We start from the raw sequence: 14954 nt of genomic DNA on the forward strand, positions 1-14954 counted from the left end.
AATCTGCCTCTTCCCCATGCACTTTGGAAATATAAAGATTCCTTTGTCTAATAAAACAAAACTCACAATCAATGGTTATGTTTTTCCCTCCAAAACCGATCCTATATAAGGAGCCATCCTCTAATCAATTTACCACATCCGAAAGCATAAAACACTTCTGAAATCCTTTGAATTATATCTCTCTCAATATCGTAATCATGCCGAGCCGAACTTTGGGAAACTTTCTAAGCATCGATTTTGATTCATGCATGGAGGAATGGGACGGTCTGCCCGCAAAGAAACTCATGTTCGAATCACTCATCCTTACCGGCCTTCGACCATTCCTCGAAAAATCCGGTCCGATTCTGATTGAGGACGTTAAAGCGTTCTTCAGAAGCGCCTGTATTAGGGGCAATTACATTGTCTCCACGGTGAGGGACCACACATTCTGGATCGATGAAACCGAGTTTGCCACTATTTTCAACCTGCCCACAGAAGGGTTCTCCGATTTTCCACCTCTTGAGGGGCTTGACGAATTCTATTACTCACTCGTCTTTTCTGGAACCATGGAACTAGTGGAAGACCATGGGCCCAAGAACCTTCTGGGCAGACATGCCCAACTTCTTCTTGAGATCGTCACTCGGTCCATTCTTTGTTAGTCCCCCAATCAGTGGTACTCAAAGAATACCTACAATATGATGACCAACATCTTCAGCAACAAGGCTATCAATTGGTCCACGATCATCTTCCAACGTCTGAAATCCATGGTAATAACCAAGAAAGGCCTTTGTTTTGCACCTCACATCAGCAAACTAATCCTATCATACCGACTAGGGTTCGGACCGGGCACACCGACCGCCCCCTCAAACATTCTTGACAAGGATTCGGTGGAGGAAAGAATTTCCAGATTGTTTCTTCCATAGACTGTATTTTTCCATTGTTTATGTATGCCTATTCCAATACCGATTTTTTTGTCGGTTTTCTTTCTGCAATATTTCTTGAATTCAATATCATTTGAGTTTAAATGACCGGGTCTTCTTAATACTTTGAATATTTATCTAAGTAACCGGTTAACATGTTCAAACTATAACCGCACCCTTATCCGGTCACATAAAATTGCTTAAACTCAAATAACCGATTAACTCTAGAAAACCGGCACTTCATTCGGTCTCAAAAGAAGAGTGCGTCCTCAATGGCGTAAGCAAAAGTTTTGGAGGGAAATTTCCCGCCCAAAACTCCCGCCCCCCCGGTTTACCGCCCATGGTTTGGCGCCTTCTCTCTCCCGCTCATGGTTTGCCGCTCTTTTCAACTTAGAGGGAAATTTCCCGCCCAATGTTGATGGGACGGTTGGGCTTCCAAACCGCATCTATAAGAGGGACTCTCGGTCATTTTATTTCATTCTCACGCGAATCTGCTTTTTCTCTCTAAGCTTTCTAACTCTCTGAAGCGGTTATCTCTCAAACTCTCTCAAACTCTCTAAGATGGGGCGTGATTCGGCTTTGTTTAGGCACCTATCTCAGGTGGATTTCGAGGAAATCCGGCTGAAAGGTACGTCCGAGGCAAAGGAGGTTATTGACCTGGTAGTCAAAACCGGTCTGGAATATTTCCTTGGCGGTCCTCATGTCCTCTACAAAGATGCGGTCGAGGAATTCTTCAAGACCGCAACTATCTCCGATGACTAAATCACTGCAACTGTATGCGGTACTGAAATAGAACTCACCGAGGCATCGGTGGCAGAGAGCCTGCGCCTTCCAACAACCGGCCAGGATGCAACGGCGGACATTGAGCTCAAAACCTTTGAGGCGGCTTGCCAGATTCTATCGGCAACTAAAGAGCCGATCAAAGTATCTGACAGCAAATCAACGTTGAAGCCGGAGTATATCCCAATCTATGACATCTTCACAAGGGCGATTCTGGCAAGGGGAGGAAATTATAGCAACCTCACAAGGGACAAAATCAGGATGCTGATCGGCCTGATAGAGGGAAGAAAGGTCAACTGGGCAAAAGCGGTGTTCAACAACTTAATGGATATGGTGAAACCGGATTCAAACCGGTCGTGGGGATACGCCGTTCCTCTCAGTAAGATCTTCCTTCACCACAATCTCAACATCGGTCCCGGCGTCGTTGTCGCAGATAGATGCCTTATCAGATCGAAGCAATTCTTAGAAAGGAAGCAGCCGGCCCCCGGTTCCACAGGTGGCCGAAAGAAGAAAGCCGACAAAAAGCGGCCCCGGCCAAAGCAAAGGCTGAAAGCAAAGGAAAAGAGAAAGTAACTTTCTCAGAACCGCCGCAGCAGACGGAGGATGAAGAGTCGGCTTCCCGCTCTGAAAGAACCGATACAGAGAAGACCGAGGACGAAAGATCGGTCAATGAAGACGAGCATTCGGCCCAGAGCCCCAATGATGCCGGACCTAACACCAACCCTGAGATCACCGAAGGTGGTGAAGAGGATGATGAAGAGGATGGTGAAGAAGCCGGTGATGAAGGCAGCGACAAAGATAAGGAGGAGGCCGAAGAAGCAGAGGCCGATAGGGTAACTCTAAAACTCCTAAAGATCGCCAAAGAGCGGGCCGAGTCAATTGAGGAGTTATACCTGGAATGGCAAGAGCACCGGTTCGGCACACCGTATAGGGAAATCCTACCGGGCCACACAGACTTGGAATGAATCCACAGACTAGAGGAGGTGGAGGACCTGATCATGAATCTCACAAACTCCAACACAATTCAAGAGGTATTACACCGAACTTGCCTCTTAAAACCAAAGGTCCAACTACGGAAGCTAACCACACGCATCCGGAAAATTACGGAAGAATTCGAAGCGGTGGGACCGGAAGACACCTTAACACCGCGGGTGTTAGAAAGGCTTGAAAAAGCTAAAGGAGACCTCATTCAAGAAATTGACCGGCTAGAAGCAATATGCAGTCAAAGAAAGATACCGGTCTACACTGCTCCCCGGATCGAAACAAGTCCGGATCACTGTACAACACCTCCAAGGGAGAATGCGGCATCAAAAGAATCCGATGAAAGAGCGGATACTAAACCCACCGGGCAATCCCCTCCTTCACAACCGGAAGTCTCCGCATCAGACTTCACAAAGGATTGGGTTGAGGGCCGTCTCCAAAGGCTTGAAGACTCAACCGCAGAACGGATTGATAGCCGAATTCAAGAGTTCGAAGACTCCGCGGTTCAGCCATTCAAGGAGAGATCTCAAAGAATCGTTGGCTCGGCACTCAAGTCCGCCGACACCACAAGGTATCTCTTGAACAGAAATCAGGAACGGATCTCAGAAATAGACGAAGATCTGCAGGAAGAGGCGGCTCTGCGCAGTAAATATGTTAAGCGAACCGCAATTCTGGAGGATTTGACCTCCGAGTTAAAGAAAGACTTCGATCACCGATTGACAACGATGGCTGATGACCTGGTCGGCACAACACTCGGACGGGTCTCCGAACTCGAGAAGAAAAATGTGGGTCTCGAGGCCGAACTGAAGGCTCTTTCCAAACAGGTTTCCGAATTGCTGAGGGTAAAGATGAACGCGGACGCCGCGGCTGTAGCGGCTGATGCTCAAGCGGCTAAGAGGGTCCAGGATGCGCTGGATGCCGAAGCGGGTAAAGAGAAGGAGGCACCGCGATCATCCCAACTTACCGAAGAAGAAGAGGAAGCCGAACGGATTCGAAGGTCAGAGGCCATGTTCCCAGGATTTACTAAGAAAGCAGCCGCTCAAGCTGCGAAGGATGCTGAGCGGTTGGAAAGGGAAACACGGAGGCTGGAAGGCTTCGCAGCCGACAACAAGAAGAAAAAGGCGGCCGCCTCCGTTTCAGCGCCGAAAAAGCGAAAGAGGGAAGACCCAAAGAAAGTTCAAATAGCCGACCTGCTCAATGAGGTCACTGAAACGGTCATCACGAGTACATCGCAGCAGGCTACTCCGGTCGAAGAGGATGAAGTTGAAGAACACATGCAGGCCCGGTCTACAAGACAACGACCTTCCAAACCGACCAGTCGACCGCAACCGAAGAAGAAAAAGCGGAGCATATATGACTTCTCGGACTCAGAATAGGGGCTCTCTTTCCTTTACTTGTCTTAGTGTTTTTACATATTGTGTTATTTTCGGTTATCTATCTTATATATAAAGCTATTTTTGAAACCAACCACCTTTTGCGTTTCTACTTAGTTTTGATAATTTTAAATAAAATAATCAAAAAGGGAGAAATTGATAAGATAAAATATAAGACTTTTCCAAAAAATTTCTCAAAATTTTTCGAAAAATTCTCCTAAGTCAGTTTCAAAAATCCGGACAAATAAAACAACCGGCCTACGGTTGCAAACTTACATGATTTTGATAATTTTAAATATAATAATCAAAAAGGGAGAAATTGTTAGATAAAATCAGACCAGTTCAAATAAACCTAACTTAAATAAACTTTCCATGCAGGAACAAGGAACCGGACCGGATAAACAAAAGAACCGACTAAAGAAAACTAACCGGTCAAGCTAGTAAACCGACCAAGAATACCTGGAACTTGACCGCACAAAGAAAGGATTGGCCAAAGCTTAAAACCGGAAACATCAAACAACCGATTAGCCACAAGGCAGAGGAATAACCGGAAGAAATCCGGTTACATCACTCATACCAAAAGTCATTCGGTTAAGATAAATGGCCGACCAGTACAAGAAGACAATTTGGGTATCTGTTGAGAATGATACCAAAGGAACAGACTGAACACTTCCATATCCATACAAGTCTGAGGAAAGACTATAGGCTGCAGAAGACAATACTACCTGATCTTTCCACTTCGGGATAAGTCAGAAAGAAGATCTTCCAAGTACAGACAACTGTCCAACAGACAGTGCCTACATTGAGTAAAAGACAAACCTAGCAGGTATGTCTTACATACCGGAAGAACAGACCGCCAGGTCTGAGACAGAATGCCAGGTCTGAGGAAACGACCGCAGGTCTGAATCTCTGAAACACTGAATCACTGCACCTCTGCTCAGCCAATCAGATTCAAGGCAGTGAAATATGACCATTGGCATACTTCACCTATAAAATGGGCAGTTGAAGAAGAGTAAATGTGGGACACAGTGCGACACAGTAGGACAAGTGAGAAACTCTAAGAGCATTTATTCTACAAGTGATAAGACCGTGTTGTTCTAAGAAAGCCTAAGTGCTAAAGTTAAAGTGTGTTTTACAATTTCGGTGTAAATTGTAAGAGTGTTATCGAGCAGGAAATAAGTCTCGATCGGATTGTACTTGTATTCCTTAGTGAATATCCTTCTCGCGGTTTCGAGAGGAAGGGGTGACGTAGGAGTTTTATCTCCGAACATCCATAAAATCTGTCTTATTATTTACTGTCTGCCGGTTTCATTATCTAACCGATCCGTACCGCTATAACCGACTTAACCATATCCAAGCCGAACTTCCAGATTACCGAAGCCGACCCATCAAATTTCAAACCTCCATTATACAATACCGATTCTACCTATCATACAAGTGTGCCGCTTCAACCTGAAAGCAAACCTCTTCCGCGCTTGATCCTAGTTCAAGGGTTTGTGACAGGTTGTGTAGTATTGAAACCCCAGTGTTAATCTCTAACCGGATTAACCACCACCCTTCGAGCGAGAACCGCTAACCGGTCCAACCCCCGGTCCTCTAGAGGCTACCTAGATCCTAACAGGAATCCTCAGTTCGGGTGCGAGATTCCTTAGTCGAAGTGTGGAAGGTCTTCGGTCGGGTGTGAGATTTCTCGATCGGGGTGTGAGGAGAGCTCTCGGTCATGTGTGATATTTCTCGGTCAAGGTGCGGGGAACTTTCGGTCCTGAGCTGAATTTTCTCGGTCTAGATTAGAAATTCTCGGTCGAGTTTAGGGAAGGGTTCAATTTTCTCGGTCGAAAATCGAATTCAGGTTGAGCCCTCAGTTGGACATCAATAACATCAAACTACAAGTTTGATGATTTCGACTAAGGACATGGTCTTTTGATCCAAGGGCATGGGGAGTTTTGTATAGTCCCTATGATATTTTATAATATCATCCTGATGCATCCTTCGATCGGGATGATGTCTCACTTAACTCAAACAATATTAATTAAAACCCGTGTTTTTGAGCTTTAATGTTTAAAGATGTGCAATGAGCTAACTAATAGCTTCCTTATACTTCATATGGTTGAATAAAATAAAAACATGAACACTAATTATTCATTTTAACTGATTCAAAAACTGAAAATTTTATTTTTTATTAAAAATAGTTTTTAATCAAACATGATCGGGATGACATGGAATTGTCTTGAATATGTTTCTAATATCCTTAGAAACGTATTGAAAATATTTGTGAGTTGTTGTTCTTGAGTAATGGAAACCCGATTTTGATAAATTTCAAAATTAAATTTGAGTATTTCTGATTTAGGTTGATTGATTCAGTTTTGTTTCGATAGAAAGCTTATAAATGATTATAGGGTCGTTTTCATATCAAAAAATCAGATAAGCAAGTTGTATATGAAACTGGTCAAACTGAAATGTAAAAAAAATCAATTTAAACATGTAAATCAAATTACAGTATGTTTGTAAGATTACTATAAGTTATATAACACTCATGAACACTTTAAGAAGCTTTTTGAATGTCAGGTTTGAGTTCTACAACCTTACACAAAATTTCCAAAATTTTAAAAAATCTTGAAAATCTATAATGACAGATTTCTCTTGAGATTGATTGAGGGATTATGATTGGATTCATTGCCTTCAGTTTGCCCAGGGGAAGCTATTTATAGCCTCCCAAGTCGGTTGATCAACAGAGTGACTTCAACTTAGTCAAAAGGTCATTAGTGGTCTTTTATTTATTCTTCAGCCAACTGTCTGTATATGCAATGATATTGTCCTAGGTTGTAGGTAAAATGATCACCGGAGTAGGGTGATTATTTCAACGTTTAAACGGAGTCAAATGGTGGAGAAATGACAAAGTTCCATCTTTGAGAAATCAAATATAAAAATTGTTCTTATCTAGTTCGTCGTTGAGAGGAAGAAGACAAAGTAGGCCAAAAATGGCATCGTCTCCTCCTTCAGCATTTGAGCGCCGATGAGGGGCCAAAACGACATTGTTTTGAGCCTAAGCGCGGATGTTGGGCAATCCATTAGCGCTTTGTTGGCGATGGGTGATCCACGCGCGTTTGGATTGAGGTCGTTGGAGGCGTTTGTCTACTAATTCACTATTGCGTGGAAGCGTTGTTGACTACGCGGAACGTTCATGGGCATTGAATGGAGCATGGGTGCTCATCTCATGGATGTAACGTCTGCTACATTGAATCTTCTGGATTTCACTTGTAGTAGATTATGTCCCATCTTCAGCCTTAGGGCTTATTAGACCTATTTGAAATTAATTTTTGTTTCATCTCTTTGGCTTTATTTACCACATACAAAGTATATTTAATAAACATGACATTTATTTTGCTTATTTATTTATTTATTTTTGTATATTCTTAGGGTTTAATAAATAATTTATTTGAGATAAAATGGATACAACATTTATCCTAAATTATTTATGTTAATTTAGATTGATCTCTTAAAATTAATTTGAGATAAATTGAGCAGAACATTTATCTCAAATTATTAATTTATTTTGTTAGGCCATTATTTTAATTAATTGGAGTTTAATTATCTTAATATTTAATTCAATTAATTATTTAGTCATGTTTTATTTATAATTTTATTTATTCAAAATAATTATTTAAAATTCATAAATTGAGTAGGTAAAATTTTAGTAATAAAAATGTAATAAAATAATAAATATAAAAAATAATTATAATAAAAATTATAAATTATATTTATTTAATTTAAACATTATTAATAATTATAATAAAATAAATAATAATAAAAAAAATATATACAATAAATAATATTATTTATAATCTACTTAAAGTATACAAAATTATAATAGTATTAATAATATCATTATAAATATATATATATATATATATTATTTTTTAATTATAATATTGGATTATTTTTAAAATATATATAATATTAAAATTATTATATATAATAATAATATTAAAATTATATAAAATATATTAAAAATATTATATAATAATAAGTTTTATATAATTTTAATAAAAATATAATAAGAAATTAAAATTAAGTGATATAAGAAAATGATTACATTTAGGAACTAGTTACAATTTTATATTAAATATGGTATAAATATACAGTAGAAACTCTATAAAATAATACATTTCGGACGACCAAAATTTATTAATTAAAAGAGTTATTAATTAATCTATAAATTAATAATTATTAATTTATATATTAATTAATATTTAATTAATTTATAGTAAAATACTTAGTTTACAAACACTTTTAAACTTCCACTTAATTATTGTATACAATGCATGTACTGTATATCAAATGAATGACCCAATTTAAAGAAATCTTCAATCTCTCACCTTATAATGCTTCTTGTGTTCAATGTATCACTTTATGGACATTAAAAATATTTTCTATATAAACAAGATCAAAATAATGTAGGTAACTCAAATAAATTAGAAGAAATTATTGAAAGTGTTATTGGAATTAATAAAGATGATATCGATGAAGAAGATGATGAAAGTTCTACAATGGAGCCCCCTTCGTGAAACGAAGCTATTAAAGCGGCAATCACATTGAACAATTTCTTGTTGAGCTATAAGAAAACAACACCAGAAATTTTTTACCATACTAAGGTAAATTAGAGACGAGATTTAAGGGGAAATTGATTTCAACAAAAAACAAAAGACAATTGAGTCATTTTTCAAAAAACCTTCATAAATCATTCATGTAATATGCTATATATAAGGAATTATTAATTTATATTTTATATGGGATTTAAAGAAATTATCAAAAATGTATTATCTTATAATTTTAGCGAATTATTAATTTAGCACCCTATCCCCGAGTCGGGACCGGCCAAAAATATTATCTTAGAGAGTTTATTAAATAATCGAGTATTAATTTATCGAATTTCTATTGTATAGAAGTATAAATTCATATTCCTAGTAAAAACTTTACAAAGATGATATTAAATACTTTTGCTAAAATATTGTTTCTATAGTTGTATTAACTATTAAATAATATGATAATCCAAAAGGATATATTTCAGATAATGAATTGAATAATGGACTATGGTGTGTCTCGTGCATTTGGGACATGTTGAATATAATGGTGGGGTTAAATGTCATCCGTTTTAAGTGTTTAATAAATTCAATGTCATTTTTTCGTACAAATAAAATAGAAAATTGCATTTGTTACAGATTTATTTAATTAAGTTTATTCGTTTTAATGATCATTTACGTATAATAATATTCAATTATCGTTATTGTTATCCGTAATCGTTTCAAGTTGTCATTTTTATTTGTTTCAAATTATTACACTTATTCACTAAATACTCAAGTATATTTGATTTTATTTATACAAGATAACTTATTTATGTAAATTAGTATAACAACTTATTACATAATCACAATTTATTTGTGCTTAAATCAAACTAGCCTTATAATAGATGGGCCTAGGCAATAACATATGTTTTCTTAAAAAAAACAAGGTATATATTTTTAATCATATATTTATTTTTTAACTCTCTTTTACTTGTCTTTTTTGCTAGGGAAAATTAAACCCCAAAAGTCCTATCCATTGGAGGTATCCCCACTTTTTTTGTATTCATTTGGGAAGACTTCTTCAGCATGAGTTATATCAATAATAAACACTAAACATATCAATTTACTCTAGTTCTAGTATATATTATATGATCACTCAATGTATTAATCAAAATATTAAAATAATTTTATTTTTATTTTTTTATATTATCATTATATGTTATTACTTTTAAATATTTTACCAAAAAATCCACCTACTCAAAATCATCCCAATTATAATCAATTGTGATGTTCTCATTAATAATGTTAATGTCCAAAAGTTAGAATCTACCTATATGTTTAAGCAATTCCAATTCTTCATGTTGTTATCTTTATGGTAAACTTGTTTCATAATTAAGGTCATCTTTGAATATGATCCAAACCTCATGATAAATTTGTTTTCATTGAAATATTAAGAAAATTATTTTGAACATTCATTCTTTAATTGATTACAAGTAAAACTGACAATTATAATATTACGAAGAACGCTAGAAAATATCATTTTTTTCGAGAGCAAAAACCTTATGGGACAATTGCGTTGGAATTACGACCATCAACACGCTCAGCACAATCGACACGATCAACACGTTTGGCACGTTCGGTATAGTCGGAATGGTCGCACAAAATTTAGTTGTTTGATTTGGTCGTAGGTTACGGGAAACGTGGTTACAGTCACGATCGTCGGCACATTCGACACAATCGATATGATCGGCACGTCTGACACATTCGTTTGAAAATTATTTGCTTGTGTCACAAATCTTGGGTCAGAAAATCGGAAATACGGTCGCTAGGATTGTTTGAGAACATGTCACTTGGGTCGTAATTGGTCTCGATCATCGATTGATTTCGATCGTTAGGGCGTTGGGTTGTGAAACAAGGTCACTAGTTCACTATTCTACGATCATTCATGGTCGTAGGTTATTCTCGGTTGTAAGTAATTTGGGTTTGGTTGAGTTCTCTGCATTCTTGCTTTCTTGTATTATCTAGTTCTTCTACTAAGATGGGGAGAAAGAATAGGAATAAGGAAAATATAAGTGCATGACTTCGTGAAAATCGACTCAAGCAAGAAAACGATAGATGAAATAGAACATAAACAACGCTCTAAGAAAGCGAAAATGCAGAAACAGAGGTCTTAGAAGTGTAAGGAAAAAGTGCATAATGAAACTGAAAGTTTGAAATCGAAATTAAAAAGGATAGAATATGAAAGGTTGGATACAAAAAAGGGGCAAATCTCTACGGACTCAAGAATCAAATTACAAAATTTTTATTCCAAACAAAAAACAGAGAGATTCTTCTTAGTAAAAAAACACATCAAACTACTATCCAAGTCAATATTCACTATCTTCAGGATTAGAACTTACTAAAACAAGACAAATACAAGAAGATAGTTAGTTGGCGTGTGGAAATAATTAGGGAGCTTATGAAGTGCCCCAAAACCAAGACCTACACTATTAGAAGTAATTCCAACTTGAAAGTTAATGAAGTTTGGAAGAAAAATGTAGGATAGAAAGCTGATGATCATGAAAAATATAAAGGAAAAACTTACCTAGTATATTTTAAACCAAAAGTTGAGATTCTTAAATCCCTTTTCGAGTTTAAAATTACCTATTGAAGTGGAAGAAAATGCATTAAAAATGGGAAAATGTAGTTGTTGGGAACTACATAGGTATTGTAACCACCGAGAATCTCGTAGCAGCGCTCATGGTTGACACGTGGTATGTGGGCAAAGAGTGGCTCGAGGTTCGATGATTTCAACCTTGGCTTAGACTAACCTGGAGCTATGTTTCTCAGTCGAGGTGTAAGAACCTAGGGGTGTAAACGAGTCGAGTCGAGCCGAGTACCATACTACTCGAACTCGACTCAAATTACATTATAAATACTCGAACTTGAACTCGATTGAGCACCAAAATTTATACTTGAATTCGACTCGATGACAATTCGAGCTACTCGAGCTCGAACTCAAAAACTCTAAAATTAAATTTTATTAATTAAAATTACATTTTACTACCACTATTATATCTCAAACATATTATAATATATATTTGATAAACTATACATATATAATCAAAATATTATTTTAAAATAACAAATATAAATACCATCAAATAATTTAAAGATAACAAATGTTCATTCAATCACAAACATTATTTAAAAATTACAAACGAAATTGAATATTTAGAATATGTTCATCACAAAAATAGTACAAGTTATAAAATAAAAAATTGTTGAATATTGAAAGACATTATCACAAATGTCATTAAGAAATTACATAAAGAAAAACGAAATCATTAATCATAATCTTACAATAAAGTCTCACCAAAGTAAATTATAAAGATCTTGATTGACCTGAGAATAATCAAAATTAAGCTTTAAACCCTAAAACGTTTAAGGGAAAAATTTTAATATAGAAAATTGGGGTCTTACATAAAACAGAGATGATTCTTATTGCTTCATCGTTCAAGGAATTTGAAGCGCAATTTCTTTAATCTATGGCTCTCTGTGTACACAAGAAAATACATTTAAATTTAAAAATTATTACAAATATTTAAATGTAAAAACTTATTTTTGTCTTTTTTTTCGCTCCATGAAGGCACCTATACCAATCTCCTGCACACATTAATACTTGTACTATTTCTGGAACTAATGATGAACGATAAGCATCAATGATCCTCGCTTCAGCACTAAATGTTGATTCAAAAGACATCATGGTTATTGGAATTGCCAAAATATCTCAAGCCATCTTCAACAATTTCTTATATGTTAGCCTACTCACTTTTCACCATTCCAAGCAATCAAATTTATCTCGATTAACCTTTGGCTCAACACGTTTGGATAAATAATCATTCAACACGTTTGTAGGGCGTAAACCTTGATTTGTCTTTATATATTCATCCAAATCTTCTTGTGGTTAACCATCACCTCCAACTTGATTGCCACTATAATGTTCCATTTCTTCAATATTGTTTGCAGTCACATAATCAACGTAGAGATCATATAAACTTTTTTAATCTCTGTAATTTTTTTCTTGGGCATCAGCATTCGAATATATTCTTGATAAGCAAAATTCAACACTTTAAATTTTCAACCTAGGATCCAAAATAGCTTTAATGGCCTACAATAAATTGTTCTCTCCCTAATATTTGTCAAATTTAGCTTTCATTCTTTGAATCATTGCTTGTACAAAACCATCCGCAACATTAAAATTTCTATCTAACATCATTTTAATCTTTTTCACTTCTTGAAGGAACACATTTGATGTTGGATATTCACTTTCAGAAATAACTTGTGTAGAAGTCCAAAATATTGTAAAACTGAGCATACTTTCTCAACCTATACCCAATCTTCTAAACTAGGACAACAATCAATAATATGGATCTCGATAAGCAAAATGTGGAAACACTGGTCAATATTTAAGTGCACAACTTAACATCTCAAATGTTGAATTCCACCTTGTTCGACAATTATGGATTAACTTTTTCCCAGGCAATTGCTGCACTATTTCTGAAAAAGAATGATTCTTCCATCCGATCAATTAATATAATCCACAATTTCTCTTATCTTTCCAGTGATGTCAATAATCTCTCTCAACCCATCTTGAACCACAAGATTTAGAATGTGTGCACAACACCTCACATGAAAAAGTTTTCATTCGCATAACAACTTGTTAGCCCTTGAAAATTTGTCTTTCAATAAACGAATAGTTGATATTCTCCTAGAGGATATACAAACAATCAATCATACAACTATCTGCATCATCCAAGAGAAGACGACGAAAATATTTCATTTCATTTGTAGAACTTTTGATTCTTTATGCAAAATATGAACTACTATACATTTATATATATGTTACCATGTTTGAGTTTTGATGAATATTTTGTTGTTTCTTACTAATTTGATAGATAAAATATGTGATTTTGATTGAGAATAGCTTGATTTATTATGTGGTGGGTGACTTGACAGTGAAAATAATTGAAATGATCATGGATAAACTAGAATGCTCAAATGGAAGCAAGAAAAGTAAGAAAAATGACTGATATTTAAATTCTTTTGATTAATGTTTTTGAAGTTTTAGAATATTTATGTCTTGTTAATATAGTTGTTATTTTAAAACATTTTATGGTTATGTTTTAATATATTGATGTCTTATGTTTTTGGCTTACAACATTTTGTTGTAATATTTATTCATAGTTTTGATTTTATAAAATTTAATTATATTTTTAGTTTTATAACAATTGCAATTTCTTAGCTATTTTATCTTTGGAAATTATTACGAATAATGTTGTTGATGTCTTGTTTAGTAAATAATTTTCAACTTTCAACTACAATATATCACTAAATTGCTGTAATATTTGCAATATCAATAATATGTATTGTTCAGAAACCTATGACGGATCGAATGGTATATTTGGTAAATATTTTTCAACTATTGCATAGAAATTCCTTGTATTAGAGTGCAATAATTTTTACATTAATCCATGTTATTCGTCAAATTACTTTAATTTTTGTAATATCGATATTATGTATTGTTGTGAAACCCATTATAAATTGAATGTTGTCGTTAAGTGTAATGATATATCAATAATGAATTTTGATATATATATATATATATATATATATATATATATATAAACTTGATGAATAAAATTTAGAGATTTTAAATAAGAGTAATGATATATACAACCCCCTTACACAGCACATTCATACAACACTTACCTCATTTGGAAAGAAAGAGAAAATATATCTTAAATAAATCATCAAATATACATGTCAAACTAACTTAAAAATTATATTTGTATAAAAACTCTTTAGGAACAAAAAAATCCAAAAACAATTTATTATAAAAATGTATTTTCTTTTACAAAGATAAAATTATATAACTTAAACTTGAACGTGATACATTGAAAATACATTTTTATTTTTAACAAATCTTAATCCTCTTCCAATACAAATTTTTTTATCGTTTGGGATGGCATAAAATGATGTTAATTAAACGAAATTGCGTCTTAATTGGATAAAACATAGGCCTTCTCATTATATCCCGTCTAAGTTAGAACAAACTAAATTTCATTTTAATAACATTTTTTGTAACAGCATGTTTCATGTTGAAAAATTCTTCACAGTTAGAAGGTGTTCGTGCAACATCCTAAGATCCTAAATGGTACTTGTGTCCTTTAAAAATCCTTCTTCATTTGTGTATCCAACTTCTACTAAGTAATAGTAACATGTAGTAATGTAATTATTTATTAACATTTTTACTAAGTAAAATAACATATGTTAATGTCTAATTTTTTATATGAATAAATAGTTATATATTCGTTGTC

The 14954-nt window shown here is 34.8% G+C and overlaps 1 protein-coding gene across 1 annotated transcript; it reads left to right on the top strand.

The window, feature by feature from the left end:
* Positions 1 to 1460: 1460 nt before the first annotated feature.
* On the top strand, positions 1461 to 2644 carry LOC124934980 (protein bfr2-like). The gene is made up of 3 exons (XM_047475455.1): positions 1461 to 1527; positions 1693 to 1855; positions 2176 to 2644. Exons 1-3 carry the CDS (start codon positions 1461 to 1463, stop codon positions 2642 to 2644), a joined length of 699 nt encoding a protein of 232 aa, XP_047331411.1.
* Positions 2645 to 14954: the final 12310 nt, after the last annotated feature.

Source organism: Impatiens glandulifera, chromosome 4 (assembly GCF_907164915.1).
Source record: "Impatiens glandulifera chromosome 4, dImpGla2.1, whole genome shotgun sequence".
In the NCBI taxonomy this organism is placed as follows: Eukaryota; Viridiplantae; Streptophyta; class Magnoliopsida; order Ericales; family Balsaminaceae; genus Impatiens; species Impatiens glandulifera.